Source organism: Pan troglodytes, chromosome 15 (genome assembly GCF_028858775.2).
Source record: "Pan troglodytes isolate AG18354 chromosome 15, NHGRI_mPanTro3-v2.0_pri, whole genome shotgun sequence".
NCBI classification, from domain to species: Eukaryota; Metazoa; Chordata; class Mammalia; order Primates; family Hominidae; genus Pan; species Pan troglodytes.
Window position 1 is genome coordinate 99,884,094 of NC_072413.2, and position 16,521 is coordinate 99,900,614.

Consider the following 16,521-nt stretch of genomic DNA (forward strand, 5'->3'; position numbering starts at 1 on the left):
CCAGATGGGTGTCCTGTGTTTCACTTAGGGACTGATGTGGGGCACGTTCCTTCTTCTATTTTTATAGCTGATATTTACAGTGTGTTCTGGAAAGTTTTACTTGCTATAAGGGTGATGATAGTTTGGGAGAGGAAAGAATGTGTTGAATTAAGAGGGATAGTACATTGACCAATGGAGTTGCAGTCAAATTTATTTCAAGTGAGGATTTAAATCATGCATTCCCAAGTACTTTTTGAAATCCAGAGAATGATTTTTCTACTTTAAATATGAGTAAGCTGTTTTTTAGAGGTTTGTTTTGAGATTTTCCTTTGATGTTTTTAAATTATAAAAGGAATACATGCTTATGTGATAACAAATGAAACAAATACGAAAGCATTTTAAAAAGTTAATCTTTTTCCTACTTCACCCCTCCCCAGTTCTACCCATCTCTACCTCCAATCAGCCAATTCATGTTTATTGTATTTTCAGAAGGCTACTGAGAAACTTTTGGGATGATGAGTATGTTCATTATCTGATTATATGATTGTTTCACAGATATATGCATATGTTAAATATCAAATTTTACACTTTAAATATGTACAGTTAATTGTGTATAAATTATATCTCAGTAAAGCTGGGTGTTTTCAGATGTCCAAACTTGTTAGGTATTTCTTTTGGTCTAGGGGTGCAGTGAAGAAATTACTAAGACACCAAGGGCATTGTGAACCAAGAAGTTTTGGGAACTTATGACCTAGTGAATATCTTTCCATAACTTTTTTTAAATTAATTTTTTATTTACATATAGTGAAATTCACTCTTTCTTGTGGCCAGTTCTCGGAACTTTGATAAATGTGTATAGTCACGTCTTCCGCACCACAGTCAGGATATAGAACAGTTTCTTTTGGTTTTTTTTGTTTGTTTGTTTGTTTTTGAGACGGAGTCTCTGTTGCCTGGCTGGAGTGCAGTGGCACCATATCAGCTCACTGCAACCTCCGCCTCCTGTGTTCAAGTGATTCTTCTGCCTCAGCCTCCCGAGTAGAAGAACAGTTTCTTCAGCCTCCAGAAACATGGCTTTATGCCCACTTTGTAGTCAGAGCCTTCCCCTTCCTTTCTCTCTGCCCCTCACTAGTCTGTTCTCTATCACATCATTTTGTCTTTTCCAGAATGGAAACGCCATAGAAATGGATTCAGTGTATAGCCTTTGGGTCTAGCTTCTTTCGCTTAGCTTGATGCATTGGACATTCGTCCATGTTGTCACACAGTTTGTTCCTTTTCCTTCTCAGTGTTGTCTCATTATATAAAAGTAACACCATTTGCTTATCCATTTCCTATGGAGGGATATTTGAGGTGTTTCCAGTTTTATTTGGAGCAATAAAACTTTTATAAATACTTACATACCGATTTTAGACATAAGCTTTTATTTAACTTGGGTAAACACATAGGGATGCAATCGCTAGGTGAATGGTAAGTGTGTGTTGAGCTTTCTAAGGAACTGCCAAACCGTTTTCCAAAGTGGCTGCCCCGTGTGATTCCCCCAACAGTGCGTGAGTTCTCATGCCTCCCGTATCTTTGGCAATATTTGGTGTCATCAGTCCTTTTATCTCATTTTGATTTTAATTTGCATTTCCTTAATGACTAATTATGCCAGGCTTGTTTGTTTGTTTTTTGGAGACAGGGTCTCACTCTGCCAGCCAGGCTGGAGTGCAGTGGCTCAATCAGGGCTCACTGCAGCCTCCACCTCCCAGGCTCAGGTGATCCTCTCACCTCAGCCTCCTGAGTAGCTGGGACTGCAAGCGCCCACCACCACACCCACCTCATTTTTGTATTTTTAGTAGAGACAAGGTCTCACTGTGTTGCCCAAGCTGGTCTCGAACTCCTGAGCTCAAGTGATCCCCCTGCCTCAGCCTATGAAAGTGCTGGGATTCCAGGCGTGAGCCACCACACCTGGCCCAAGCATTTTTTCCCTGCACTTTTTGTCATTTGTATATCTTCATTGGTGAATTGTCTGTTCCAATTGTTTGCCTGTTTTTCAATTGGGCTTTTTTTTTTTTTTTTTTTTTTTGAGTTTTGAGTTTTGAGACTTCTTTACATATCTGGGTATGGATTTTTTGCGAGATACATGATTTGCAAATATTTTCTCTCAGTCTGTAGCTTGTCTTTTTTTTTTTCTTAAGTGTCTTGTACAGAGCAAAAATGTTTAATTGAGATAAAGTCCAACTTAGGATTTGTCCTTTATCAGTAGTGCTTTTGGTAGCATATCTAAGAAGTCTGCCAAACCTAAGCTCACAAAGATTTTTCTCCTATATTTTCTTCATCGTCTCACATTTTACATGTAGGTCTGTGATCCATTTTGTCTGCAGTTCGTTCTTTGGCGTATGGATTTCCAATTGTTCTGTTTGTTGAAAAGACTGATGAATATCCATTGAACTGCTTTTGTTCCTTTGTCAAAAATCAGTTGAGCATGTTGTGAGTCTTCTTCTGGACTCTGTCCTGTTGCGTGTTTGTGTATCTCTGTTTGCCAGTCTCACACTGTCTTCAGTACAGTACTTGATAGTAAATTTTGAGATCAGGTTGTGTGACTCTGCTATAACCTCTTTCTTCTTTTTGAAAATTGTTTTGACTATTCTAGTTATTTTACCTTTCCATATAAATTTTAAAATCAGCTTGTTATCTACAAAATATTCTTCAGGGGTTTACTGCATGCAGTGAACATGTAGACTTGGAGACCATTGACCTCTTAACAGTGTGAGCTTTGCAGCCCATGTACACAGCATGTCTCCCCATTTTGGTCTTCTTGTTTTGTAGTTGTCAGCAAACAGATGCTATAAATATCTTCTTAGACTCATAAATTAGTATTTTGGTTTTTGGTTGTCATTGTAAATAGATCTGTTTATTTCCCATTTGTAATTGTTTATTGTCTTTTTTTCTTGTAATTATATCAGGTTTTGCTTCATGTTATATATATTCATATAAATATTCAGCGTATATCCCCTCTTGGTGAATTAACTCTTTTACCATGATAGGTATGACTGTATTGCTGGTAATATTTGCTCTGAAACCTGCTCCGTCTCACCTTAATATAGCCATTCCAGCGCTCTTTTGACTAGTGTTGGCATGCTATGTCTTTTTCCTCCCTTTTACTTTTGATCAGTTCGTATCTTTATACGTAAAGTGGGTGTATCGTAGATAGCGTATTGTTGAGTCTTGGTTTTTTTTTGTTTTGGTTTGGTTTTTGTTGTTGTTGTTGTTGTTGTTTTGAGACAGAGTCTCGCTCTGTCACCCAGGCTGGAGTGCAATGGCACAATCTCCGCTCACTGCAAGCTTCACCTCCCGGGTTCATGCCATTCTCCTGCCTCAGCCTCCCCCAAGTAGCTGGGACTACAGGCGCCCACCACCACACCCAGCTAATTTTGTATTTTTAGCAGAGACGGAGTTTCTCACCATGTCAGCCAGGATGGTCTCAATCTCCTGATCTCGTGATCTGCCCACCTCGGCCTCCCAAAGTGCTGGGATTACAGGCGTGAACCACTGTGCCCGGCTGAGTCTTGCTTTTTTATTCAGTCAGACAATCCCTGTCTTTCAGGGTGTTGAAACCATTTATTTTTCATGTGATTATGAATGTACTTGGGTTTAAATGTACCACCTTCCTATTTTTTTTCTATTTGTCCCACCTGTTTATCGTTTCTCTTTCTTCTTTGTCTGCATTCTTTTGGATCAATTGAGTACTTTTTATGATTCCCTTCTATCTCATTTGTTGGCTTCTTTATGATAACTCCATATTGTTTGATTTTAATTGTTAGTCTTTTCTAGAACACACCTTTAACTTATCACAATCTACCTTCAAGCGATAACATACTATTTCATATAGAATATAAGACATTTACAACAGTATACTTCTATTTCTCCTCTCCCAGCCTTTCCGCTATTATCGTACATAAACCCCACAATATCTTATTATTTTTGTTTTAAAGAAATTTAAGTGATTTTTAAAAATCTTTTTTTTTATTATACTTTAAGTTTTAGGGTATTAAAAATCTTTTATATTTACCCAGATAGTTACAATTTTCAGTGTTCATCATTCCTTTGTGTAGATTCAGATACCCATCTGATATCAATTACCTTCTGCTTGAAGGACTGTCTTAATATTTCTTATAGCACAGGTCTACTGATGATGAATTCTTTTAGCTTTCGTGTATCTGCAAAAGCCTTTCTTTTCTTTTGCCTTTTTTGTTTGTTTGTTTGTTTTTTTGAGACAGGGTCTTGCTCTGTTACCCAGGCCAGTGTATAGTGGTGCAATCACGGCTCACTGCAGCCTTGACTTCCAGGCTCAATCAGTCCTCCCACCTCACACCCCAACCCCAACTCTGCCCCAGTAGCTGGGATGACAGGCACATGCCACCATGTCCAGCTAATTTTTTTACTTTTTGTGGAGACAGGGTCTCACTAGGTTGCCTAAGCTGGTCTCAAACTCCTGGGCTCAAGCAGTCCTTTCATCTTGGCCTCCCAAAGTACTGAGAGTACAGGCGTGAGCCTGGTCTTGCCTTCAGTTTTGAAAGATCTGCTTGCTGGTATAGAATTCCGTGTCGACCGTTTTATCCTTGAAAAACTTTTGCTCGCCTGTTGTCTTGCTTGCATTATTTCTGATGAGATGTCTCCTGCCATTCTTTTCTTTGTTCCTTTGGACATAATGTACCCTTTCCCCCTCTGGGAGCTTTCACAATTGTCTCTTTTTAAGTCATTTGATTATGATGGGCCTTGGCATGGTTTCCTTCATTTTGCCTGTGTTTAGAGTTTGTTTATAATTTTCATCAGTTTGAGAAATTGTCTCTTCAAATATTTTTTTCTGTCCCATGACCCTTTCTCTCCTTTAGGGATCCCAGTAACGTGTATTAGGCTTCTTAGAGTTGATGCCGATGCTCTTTTTCTCTTAATTCTTTTTTTTTTTTTTTTCTGTGTAACATTTGGATAGTTTCCTTTGCTTTCTTCAACTTCTTTAATCTTTTCTGCCGTGTCTATTCTGTTAATTTTTATTACAGTAAACTTTTCATTTCACACATAATTTTTTTAATTAAGTGAGCAAATTTACTTAAGCAATTAGAGATCTGTGGGTACATATTGTTGTTGTCATCTCTAGTGGTTTGATTTGTGTCTTTTTAAAATATCTTTCACGTCCACCTAACTTTTTGGACACAATACTGTATTCATGTCCTTGTCTGCTAATTCTAACATTTGTGTCAGTTCAGTTTACTTCAGTTGACTGGTTTTTCTTCTCATTATAAATCCTTCTCCTGATTCTTTGCGTATCTGGTAATTTTTAATTGGATGTCTGACATTGTGAATTTTGCTTTGTTGAGTGCTATATCTCTATTCATGTTCTTGAGATTTGTTTGGGGATGCAATTAAGTTACTTGGAAATAGTTTGATCCTTTCAGTTCTTGCTTTTTCAGATGTTTTAGGCAGGAACAGTTATATTAAAACCAGAGCTAATTATTCTCCACCACTGAGACCTTTCTGATTAGGAAGCCAGTGCCCTATGGATTATGAATTTTTCCCATCTGGTTGGTGGGAACAGACACTGTTCCCAGCCCCGAACAAGTACTGGGTTCTCACTAATCCTTTCAGGTGGTTCTTTTCCCAACCTCTGGTAGTTTCCTCACACAAATATGCTGATCTGTACTCTGCTGAATAGTTGAGCGACCTCTACAAATAAATCACTGTAGTTCCTCCCTGTGTGCAGCTGTCTACCCTGTGGAACTCTGCCTTGCAAATTCTAATCCCGTTTAAATCCTGGGTCCCACCTGGGTTCTTTCTGCCTATACTACAACCTAAAAATCTATCAAGGCAGGAGCCTGGGGCGGTGTGGGACGCGCCTCACTTGTTCCCATCTCAGGGATCACTGTCCTTATCCTTTGTTGTCTGAAATCCAGTGTCTTGAAAACCGTAATTTTATATATTTTTGCCCAAATATTTGGTTGTTTCAGGCAGTAGCATAAACCTCATCCTTGTTACTCCATCTCATCTGGAAGCATAAGTCTGCTTCATTTATAATAGATACTCAATAAACACTTAACTCCGTCCACCCAGGGGATCTAGCAATTATAAAAATGAAAGACTGTTTGCATAATTTATAATGCCATAATTTCATACGTCATTTGGGGTTAGGGGAAATGGCTGTGCATACATGACTGGGAAGTGATAAGGAGTTTAGCTCTGAAACTTCCCTTCTCAGTTGATTTATATCACGTTGGATAGAGAGTATGTTGTTCTGCTATTCTAAAGCATTACTAAACTTTCTCATACCTTACTGCAAAAAGAAATCAGAATACATGATAAAGCAAATATATTAGAATGCTAATGGTAAAATCTAGATGATAGCTATTCGCTATAAAATTCTTTCAACTTTATTGCATTGAAATTTTTCGTAATAAAAACATTGGGAATACATCATTCAGAATCTATACGAAACTAATCTTTGGCCCAGAGTAAATAACTTAAGAGCACTTCCAAATCCAGTGTTATCTTTAAATGACACTAGTTGAATTGAATTATAAGCATTATGAATTATTTCTTATGTATAAATATTCTAAACTCAAAAAATATAAACTCATGCACATAACTGTAAATGATTTATTTTCATGCTTATCTGAAGATGATCTTGTTATGAAACTGTAGAAAATTAAAATATTCATTGTTTGAAAAGTTTAGACTAAATTTCCTTTATTAAGTATTCTACAAAGGTTTGTAAGTTGTTTGTTTGTTTTTTAATTTGAGACAGAGTCTTGCTCTGTCGCCCAGGCTGGAGTGCAGTGGCACGATCTCAGCTCACTGCAACCTCCACCTCCCAAGTTCAAGCAATTCTCCTGCCCCAGCCTCCAGAGTAGCTGGGATTACAGGCCTGTGCCACCATACTTGGCTAATTTTTGTATTTTTAGTAGAGACAGGGTTTTGCCATGTTGGCCAGGCTGGTCTTGAGCTCCTAACTTCAGGTGACCTGCCCGCCTCAGCCTCCCAAAGTGCTGGAATTACAGGGGTGAGCTACCGCGCCTAGCCCATAAGTTTTTATTTCCATATCTTTAACTGCTATTTAGGAACATATTTGAATAGATTGTAAAAATAGCAAGTTATTCAAAGTAAGAATTTTCAATGTTGTGGTTCTTTTCTTGACTGTCACATCATGGCATCTATTTGGAGGTGAAATCGATTCTTTGAAAGCAGCTCTTGCTGTGGAGGAAGCGCGAGGTAGATTTGTGGGAAGAAGGCTCTGCTCTCCCTTACCTCTTTACCTCTCTTCACTGCCGAGCACTCATTGTGTGCCAGGGCCAGCAGGAAGACATTAAACCAAGGACTTCCCGGCCACCCAGTCATACTTGAGATAAATATTCCAAAGAAAATGTACAGCATCATAGAAGAGCTTAAAATTAGGGGCGCAATTAGGACTGTAATTATTTTGCAGCTGAGACGTAAAGGTTTAATGAGACATTTTTCACAGTTTCCAGGTAATTAATTGGTGTTGCAGTTAATAAGGTGACTGATGCGCGCTTTTCCCAGGATCCATTTACTCTCAGCAAGTGTTTGAGGACCTCCTAGGTGCCAGGCACGGTGGTAGGTGCTGGGATTGCTGTGCATTTATGTTCTCTAGATGATAGCTGAGTTCTGGTGCCATGAAAGCAGATTCAAACTCACTTTACAAATGGGGAAAGGGGTAGTATCTCCCTTTAAGACTGCTACTACGATTTTTACTATTCTACCTAAATTTTAGGTTAAGTTCATTGAGTTCATCAAAAATTCAGTTTGAGATTGTGTCTGCTTTATACATTGCTCTGCGAAGTTCCATCTTTGTAATATGATGTCATTCCACATCAAAGGTTCCTCCGTTTTTTCGGGCATTCTTCAGTGCCTTTTATTAGAGTTTTCTGCTTTCTCCATCAAGGCCTTGTAACTAGGTCAGTAATTCCCAGGCACTTTGTAGTTTTTGTGTCTGGGTAGCTGGAGTCTTCGTCTCTGTTTCTTTTTTGTATTTCCTTAATTGTTAGTGGAAAGGTGGTTGCTGTTGGTTTCATGTTTTTGATATTTGCATGTGGTAGTCTAGTTGTGATGGTCTGTCTGTTGCTTCTGTTTTCCAGCTATATCATTTGCAAACAAATGACAATTTTGTACTTAAATATATATATATTGCGAAGGGGCTTAACACTTTCTGCCCTTCCCAGAAATGTATCTCTTAGCAATATGACTCGTAGAACCTAACAGTTCCATCACAGGAGGAAGTGTTCTGCAGTAACTGTAATTTGGCCTTTGATGGATTCATCTGTTATAAATCCTGTTGACATGAATAAAACAGAGAATAAATAACAGAATAACCCTTGTGGTTTTGAACAGAGAACTGTAAATAATCAAACCTTTCTTTCCTGTTGCCTCTAAAGTTAGACTATCAGCGGTTTTTTGTTTAATGTATCCCTTCATGTCTTAAAATTTTTATATGTTACACTGCTGCAGTTATGTTACGGCATAAATATTCACTCATTGGTAATGAATGATAACACATACAGAAAGGCTGCATGATATTGCTGAATTGTAAGAATTTTCCGTAAAGTTGCTTCTTGGGCCATTCTAGTTTACATCTAATTTAATACATTTAGCAATTTGGAGAACATCTGCAGGACTGATGTAAGTACTGAAAGTGGAAGTGTCAGGGAGGCAGCAGAAGCAGGTGCTTCCTGATATTAACCAGAGACGGTCCTGGCACAGATGGGGCCGTGTGAATCACATGCAGACATACGTGTGCACTCACGTGCGTGCCATTATTTTCATGTGGAGGTCAAACAGTCAGAAACGTTTGGGAAGTGCTGTGTAATGCTAACTGTTCATGCATAATGTTTTCCCATTTAGTAAGTGCTGTTGCATGCGTTTTCTGTGATTCTCACCACAGCCCAATGCAAAAAATAAAAAAAGGATTTACGCTTTTTTTTTTTTTTTTTTTTTTTTTGAGATGGAGTCTCACTCTATTGCCCAGGCTGGAGTGCAGTGGTGCAATCTCGGTTCACTGCAACTTCCACCTCCCAGATTCAAGTGATTCTCCTGCCTCAGCCTCCCGAGTAGCTGGGATTACAGGCACCCACCACCGCACCCAGCTAAGTTTTGTATTTTTAGTGGAGATGGGGTTTCACCATGTTGGCTAGGCTGCTCTTGAACTCTTGACCTCAAGTGATCCACCCGCCTCGGCCTCCCAAAGTGCTGGGATTACAGGCATGAGTCACCGCGCCTGGCCTTTACCCTTTCCAACGGAGGAGAAAATTGAGGCTCAGGCAGGCTGTTTGGTCTGAGGTCCTTCTTCTAGGTGGGAAGAGGGTGTAGAGAGACTGTTTCCATGAGGCTGTGCTGCCTTTGTTGGGCAGTGTGATTCTGCATCTGTGCCTCTGGGTGTGCGCTGGATCCGTAGGTCTCATTTGAGAGATCACAGTGACCCTGTGTGCTGCCCAGAAGACCCGGGACTCCTTAGACCTCAGAGCTTCTTTGGTGTTCACTGCATGACGTTGATGTCTTCTCTGTTTCCTCAGACCGGATCCATGCATCCAGGTAGCATGGCAGTGACATTTGCACACAGACATCAGCACCCCAGGTTTCTGTACCTGGGGCTCCTGCCCCTGATTCGCCCCTGCAGCTTTTGTGTTAAGAAATGTTGCTAGGTCAGAAACCCGAGAAGAATTTGAGGTGATAGACCGTTGGCCCTCTGTTCCTTCCCCCCGCCCCAGTATTACTTTTTACTTAACCTTTTCTAGAGATATGCACTAAATTAATGCAATGTAATGTGGTAAGAAAGGCGTGTAGAAGTTAGAAGTGCAAGTTTTTTTCCTTACACATGAGAAATGACTTTCAATCAATCAGAATTGGCCTGGAATGAACCTTCCTGGACCTAGGTCGGTCATCAGTCAAGGACGCTGTATCAGTCTGCTCAGGCTGCCGTAAGAAAATACCACAGGCTGGTGGCTTAAACCACAGAAATGTGTCTTCTCTCCATTCTAGAGGCTGGAAAGTCTAAACTCAAGGGTGTAGCAGGGTTTGTTCCCTGCTGAGGGCCTTTTCTGGCTTGCAGACGGCCACTGTGCCCTCCCATGGCCTTTGCTCCGAGCAAGTGCAGAGAAGGCGAGTGTGAGCCTTCTACCATCCGTCCTTACAAAGACACTAATCCTGGAGGGCCAAGGCCCCACTGATGACTTCATTCACCCTTCATTATTTTCTCTGAGGACCCATCTCCAAATCCAGCCACACCAGGGTTTAGGTCTTTAACATGAATGTGAGGAAGGGAGGCCACAACCATTGAGTCCATGACAGACACTGAAAAGAGGACATTGTGTTCAGAGCAAGCCATCTGAGTCACCTTGCAGGCCCTCAGCTCAGCATCAAGGATTCAGTGAGTGTGCAGGTGTTTGAGACGGGGCCTAGCTGCTGGGCTGACTGTCACTGTGCGGGAGAGTTTCAACTGGAAACCCTAATCACTAGCTTTCCTGCTAGTAGAAACCACCAGTTTACTTAGGAATCTCAGCTGACTGGGTGCCTCAGTCAGGGCTGTGCAGAGAAACAGCAGGAGAGACAGAGATTGAGATCTCAAGGACTTGCCTTCTGCAGTGGGTGAGTCCAGCGGGCAGGTCTGGACTCCGTGGACAGGCAGCGGGCACGAGACTTGGCCGTGGTGGACACTGCAGGCCGCAGGTGGACTCTCCTCAGAGAAGCTGCAGTTTGGGTCTCACAGGCCTCTCAGCTGACCGGTTGAAGCCCCTGCATTCTCAAGAGTGATCGCTACTTGAAGTCCGTTGATTATAGGTGTTAACCACATCTATAAAATGCCTTTACAGGAACACCTACAGCAGTGTTTGGACAGCTGGGCACTGTGGCCTAGCCAGGTTGACACATACGGCCAGCTGGCACAGTCGGGGACATTTTACTTTTTTTCAGTTATCGCCTTTAACCATGATGGGTGAAATCACACTTTCCTGTCCCTAAATAACATCTTGGGCAAGTTGGTTAACTTTTTAGTCATCCCTGGTTACAGAAATCCAATCTAGGTTAAAGCTTTAATCTCAGACCCTCTGCAAATGGCATCTAAGCCGCACCCCAGGCAGCCTGGCCAGGGAGGGACATGCTGTGGGAGAGGAGGGGAAGCAAGGGTGGCTCCGAGCCCCTCTTGCCCGCCCTCCCGCGGGGCTTTGAGCAGCACCCAGAGCAGAGGGGAAGGGCAGCTGCCTGTTCTGCTCAGTTGCTCCCTGTGGCCTCGGCCAGAATGGTGGTCTCTTCCTCTGTGGCATGTCTGTGACTCTCGGGCAGCAGGCCTCTTCCAGAGAGACAGCTGTTTCCTCTCCCCCAAGACCTACAGCCTCGTCTCTGGGTGAGCTGACCCCTCTCTCCCTTGGCAGCTTCCTGGGCGGCGTGGCCCTACGGCTCCTGCTCTGGCCTCTGTATCCCTGATGGGCAGCCCCAGAAACCTCGGAAGCGGTGACCGTGCTTTCCTTCCAGGCGCCATGGTTCCTCAGGCCCTGATGTCACAGGCTGTTCCCAGAGTCTCCTGCCAGGCATAGTCCTGTTCACAGATTCCTCTGCCACCCAGAGTTCGTGCCCAGGCTCTGCCCTCCCCACACTGTGCTCTGCCCCTGTTGGCACCAGGCCGGGCCCACAGCTCTAACCCACCGAAGAACAAAGTGCCATCTCCCTTTCCTGAAGGTGACCCTGTCCTGTGGGTGACTGGACCCTCACCCCAGTCTCTTGGCTTTGAGAGAGAGGGTAGAAACCCCAGTTCACGAATGCTACACTCCCCGTAGGAGCTAAAGACTCAATTCAGACTTTCCTTTCTCTGCCCTTCATGGCCCTAGAAGATATGGAGAGCTTCAGCAGTGGCTGCTAATGACAGGACCAGTTGTGTTACATCTCCACACGCCCTGGGAGGAGATGGCGGCCTGCCCAAAGTGTGTGTGTGTGGCCTTTCCTTAATAGTTGAGCTTTTAGCATCTGCTTGTTCACGTCTGTGGGCTTTGGGGTCAGGGTGCCAGGAGGGGCAGACTAGACCCCTGTCTGCGCCGAGTGCCTGTGGGCCAGCAACTGAGGCAGGGCCGTCCACCTGTCAATCACTATTCTTTGGGAGGCTCCTTGCAGTACCTTATACACACACTAGCTTCACAGAGGAGGGGACAGTCCCTGGAGAGTAGACATTGCCAGAAATTATAACACCAGTGAGAGTCAGGTTAACTCTCGGTTTTAGATTGCAAACCTTTGTCTTTGTACCTATGTCTTAGGAACATTACTCATACTTTTACTAAAAGTGTTTTTTAATTAGTTGTTCCTGGCTTTTCAGCCCCTTTTTTCATCCCTGCGTTTCTACAGTATCCGTGAAGGCCATTACAGTTGGTCTTTACGTCAGCTCCCCTCTCAGATGACACAGAGAACAAGCTCAGATGCTTGATGCTCAGATGCTTGATGCTCAGAGCTTTTATAGCTGATGACTTTCTGAAAAATGATATTAAGGTTTGGAGTTCAGTATCAATACCAGTAAAGAAGGGAAGAGACAGGCAGGTGCGGTGGCTCACGCCTCTAATTCCAGTACTTTGGGAGGCCAAGGCAGGAGGATTGCTTAAGCCCAGGAGTTTGAGACCAGCATGGGCAACGTAGCGAGTTCTTGTCTCTGCAAAAAATAAATAAAATTAGCAGAGCATGGTGGTGCATGCTGGTAGTCCCAGCTACTTGGGAGGCTGGGGCAGGAGGATCGTGTGAGCCCAGGAGTTGGAGGCTGCAGTGAGCGATGATGGCCACTGTACTCCAGCCTGGGCAGCAGAGCGATGCCCTGTCTTTAAGAGGAAAAAAGAAAAGGGAAGAAACAGCAGTGGTGACATTGAGTATTAGCTTGGTCTTTACAAGACTGGGTATCTAAAGCCAGCCAAGTTTGCCCTGGACTCTCTAGAAACATCTTCTCGTTGTTATCGTAGAGTCAGATTTTAATCTTTTATGTCAAAGGTTTTGATTTTGTGCTTCTGAGAGTGGTGGGACTGGGGTTGTGATCACCTATAAGAGCCATTCACCAGAACCCAGTTATGTAACTGGCATACGATCCGTTCAGAGATTCAATAAGGTAACCAATCATATTTAGACTTAGTATAAAAGAGGGTTGGGCATGGTGGCTCACGCCTGTAATCCCAGCACTTTGGGAGGCTGAGGGGAGCGGATCACTTGAGGTCAGGAGTTTGAGACTGGCCTGGCCAACATGGTGAAACCGTGGTGAAATCCCATCTCTACTAAAAATACAAAAATTAGCCAGGCATGGTGGTGCACGCCTGTAATTCTAGCTACTCAGGAGGCTGAGGCACAAGAATCGCTTGAACCCAGGAGGCAGAGGTTGTGATGAGTCGAGTTCGCACCACTACACTCCAACCTGGGCCGCAGAGGGAGACGTCACCTCAAAAATAAATAAATAAATACGTAGATTTAGTACAAAATAAAAATAGGTTATAAATGTATGACATGGAAACAGTAATCTTTTCTGTTTATGTCACTGATCTGTCAGTATGTGTTATACAAGTCCAAACAGACTGAGAGAAATCTAACAGCCCATGCCTGGGCGCACAGCCATGCTGCCCCTACCGATCCTCTGTGCCCCTGAGCAGTCCTTTCTCTGGAAATGATCTTAGCTGCTGACTCAAAGGTCGTCCCACCCTGACTGTTGCTTTCCTCATCGTTGCGGATTGCAGAGGATGTCGGTGCCATTGTCACACGGGTCCTCCCTGCGTGACGCAGCCCTTGCCATTTCCAGCATTTTCAGCTGTGAATCTCCGCTGCGTCTTTCGTCAGCTCATCCCTTTCTTACTCTCATTTTGAGCATTCTCCTTGGTCTTGCACCCACTGGACAGTATAAGACCTCAGAAGTCATCACTGTGCCATCAGCCTTTGTTGGTGTTGGTTGTCATTCAAAGTTTGACAGTCAAGAGTCCAAATAACTTTGGTGGTCAACTTTCGTGCGCACCTGTCCAAAGTGATGTTTCCTGCTGCAGTTTTGATCCAGGCTCTCTCTGAGGACCCACACGGCTTCTGCGTTTTGAGGATATGGAGGAGCTAAGTTACCATGGGAAGCGGCTACTGTTAGAATTACCTAAGACTTTATAAAATGTTGTCTGTAAATATTTTAAATGCCCTGATTGTAATTATAGAATATGTGGATTTTAGTTTGCAGTTAACATGTTTCGAACATTACCACCTTCCTCCAATCCTACGGGAGCGGAATTTGACCCGGAGGAAGATGAACCAACGTTAGAAGCAGCCTGGCCTCATCTACAGGTATCGGGCTCTGGGTGACCAGACTCGGAGGGCACCGGTGACACATGGGAATGGCCTGGGATCCACAGAGCGGGCGCACTGGTCTGGCCAGATGGACCTCTCCTCCTCAGTAGCATGGGCCTCGCAAACCCATGTGTACAAGAAAAATATTTCAGCAGAATAAAGTTAATGTGTGTGTTTGACCACTTTACAACAGCCAGTGAAGATGTGTAATTGTGAGTATGTTCTCAGTGAAAATGGCCGCTGTGTTGATGGCCGTTGAATTCAAGCCCAGAGGTCCTAAGCCAACAATCTCCCAGTTTTTGCTCCTCATATTTAATATGTGCCTGCTGGGCCCCCAGGTCCTGCGCTGGCCACTGCCTTTCCCCAGGACATTTGTAAGGCAGAAGGTTGGTTGGCAAGGAGGCGCCAGGGTCGGCATGAGCAGAGCAGGAGCCAGGTGTGCGGGTGGGAGGGCCATCCATCCGTGACAGGCGGCCCACGCTGTCCCACCCAGCATGTCTGCACAGGGAAAGAATTGTCCCAGCTCCAGGAGGTCATGGTTCAGGGTCCACATCTTAGGGCCCTCTTACCTGGCAGCCCCAGAGTTCCTGGCATTTGGTTGGCTCTGCGCCTTGGCATTGTGGGACACTCCTAGGCGGCAGGCTGCAAATCCCCCCTGCAGAGTTGGGTCATGGCTTGGTTTGTGGCATCTGTGCCCTGTAGTCCCTGAACAGTGTACTATAACTGATGACATCAGCCATGGAGATCATTTTGTTTAAATGCCGTTTAAGGGTGTAGTCTGTGGGTTTCACCAAATAAAATAATTACCATCACCATTTATCATTGAATTAAGCCATGTAATTTAGCATTAATTCTGTAGATATGTGGCTTTGAGAGGCTAATATTTGCATACCAATAAAGATTCAATTTCTGGTATATTTTAATCTCCATTCAATAAAATCTCATGTTATTTGACTCATTGTTTTTTTTTCCTCCTAGCTTGTTTATGAATTTTTCTTAAGATTTTTAGAGTCTCCAGATTTCCAACCTAATATAGCGAAGAAATATATTGATCAGAAGTTTGTATTGCAGGTAAGGTACAAATTAGCTGACACTCTAAAAGCCCTGATGGAATGATGACACCCAGCCACTAAGTGTCTTTTTCTTCTCAAAGCTTTTAGAGCTCTTTGACAGTGAAGATCCTCGGGAGAGAGATTTTCTTAAAACCACCCTTCACAGAATCTATGGGAAATTCCTAGGCTTGAGAGCTTACATCAGAAAACAGATCAATAATATATTTTATAGGTAAGTCGCGTGTGGATGGCGTTGTCCTTGTGTGTGGTGATGCTCATTTCCCCCCTCGATGCTCCCCCACCCCATTGTCTCCTCTGACAGGACTCAGCATGTGGAGGGGGTTTCTCAAAGCCTATTTGTCATGTGCAGGTGGACCGCCTTGTGCACTGTGTGCAGGGGGCTGCTGGGCTCATCCTCCCTGCCTTCCTCCCCTCTCCCCACAGCTCCCTCCTGAGCCACCAAGCCCAGCGCCTCATCCTGGGTCCCTCCATCATTCCTGTTTCTACTGAAAGGTCAAGTTTCCTGGAAATGTGGATGAATTGGTTCCATCCAGACCAACTGTATTAGTGAAGGTTCTCTAGAAGGACAGGACGCATAGGATAGATGAATATATGAAGGGGAGTTTATTAGGAGAATTGACTCACACGATCACAAGGTGAAGACCCACAATAGGCTGTCTGCAGGCCGAGTCCCAAAACCTCAAAAGTAGGGAGACGGACAGTGCGGCCTTCAGTCTGTGGCGGAAAGCCCAGGAGCCCCTGGCAAACCACTGGTGTAGGTCCAAGAGTCCAGAAGCTGAAGAATTTAGAGTCCAATGTTCAAGGGCAGGAAGCATCCAGCACAGGAGAAAGATGGAGGCCAGAAGACTCAGCCAGTCTAGCCCTTCCACGTTCCTCTGCCTGCTTAATTCTCGCCGCACCGGCAGCTGATTAGATGGTGCCCACCCAGGTTAAGGATGGGTCTGCGTCTCCCAGTCCACTGACTCAAATGTTAATCTCCTTTGGCAACACCCTCACAGACATACCCAGGCACAATACTTTGCATCCTTCAATCTAGTCAAGTTGACACTCAGTATTAACCTTCACACCAGCTTTTTCCTTCTACCTGTGCATCACCTCATTCTTCCCGTGGAGTCTCAGTGAGAGGAGGCGGGGCGAGAAGTGATGTCATTCATCT

The 16,521-nt window shown here is 43.7% G+C and overlaps 1 protein-coding gene across 32 annotated transcripts in view; it reads left to right on the forward strand.

Moving 5' to 3' along the window:
- PPP2R5C (protein phosphatase 2 regulatory subunit B'gamma) overlaps positions 1–16,521 on the forward strand; it is a 166,724-nt gene that overhangs the window by 107,231 nt on the left and 42,972 nt on the right. For all 32 annotated transcript variants that reach the window (XR_010150824.1, XR_010150823.1, XR_010150825.1 and 29 more), the window contains 3 exon segments: positions 14,179–14,289; positions 15,271–15,363; positions 15,446–15,576. Coding sequence is in view for 29 of the 32 variants with exons in the window: in XM_016925775.4 (XP_016781264.1) it covers positions 14,179–14,289; positions 15,271–15,363; positions 15,446–15,576 (335 nt within the window). In the remaining 3 variants the exon portion in view is untranslated.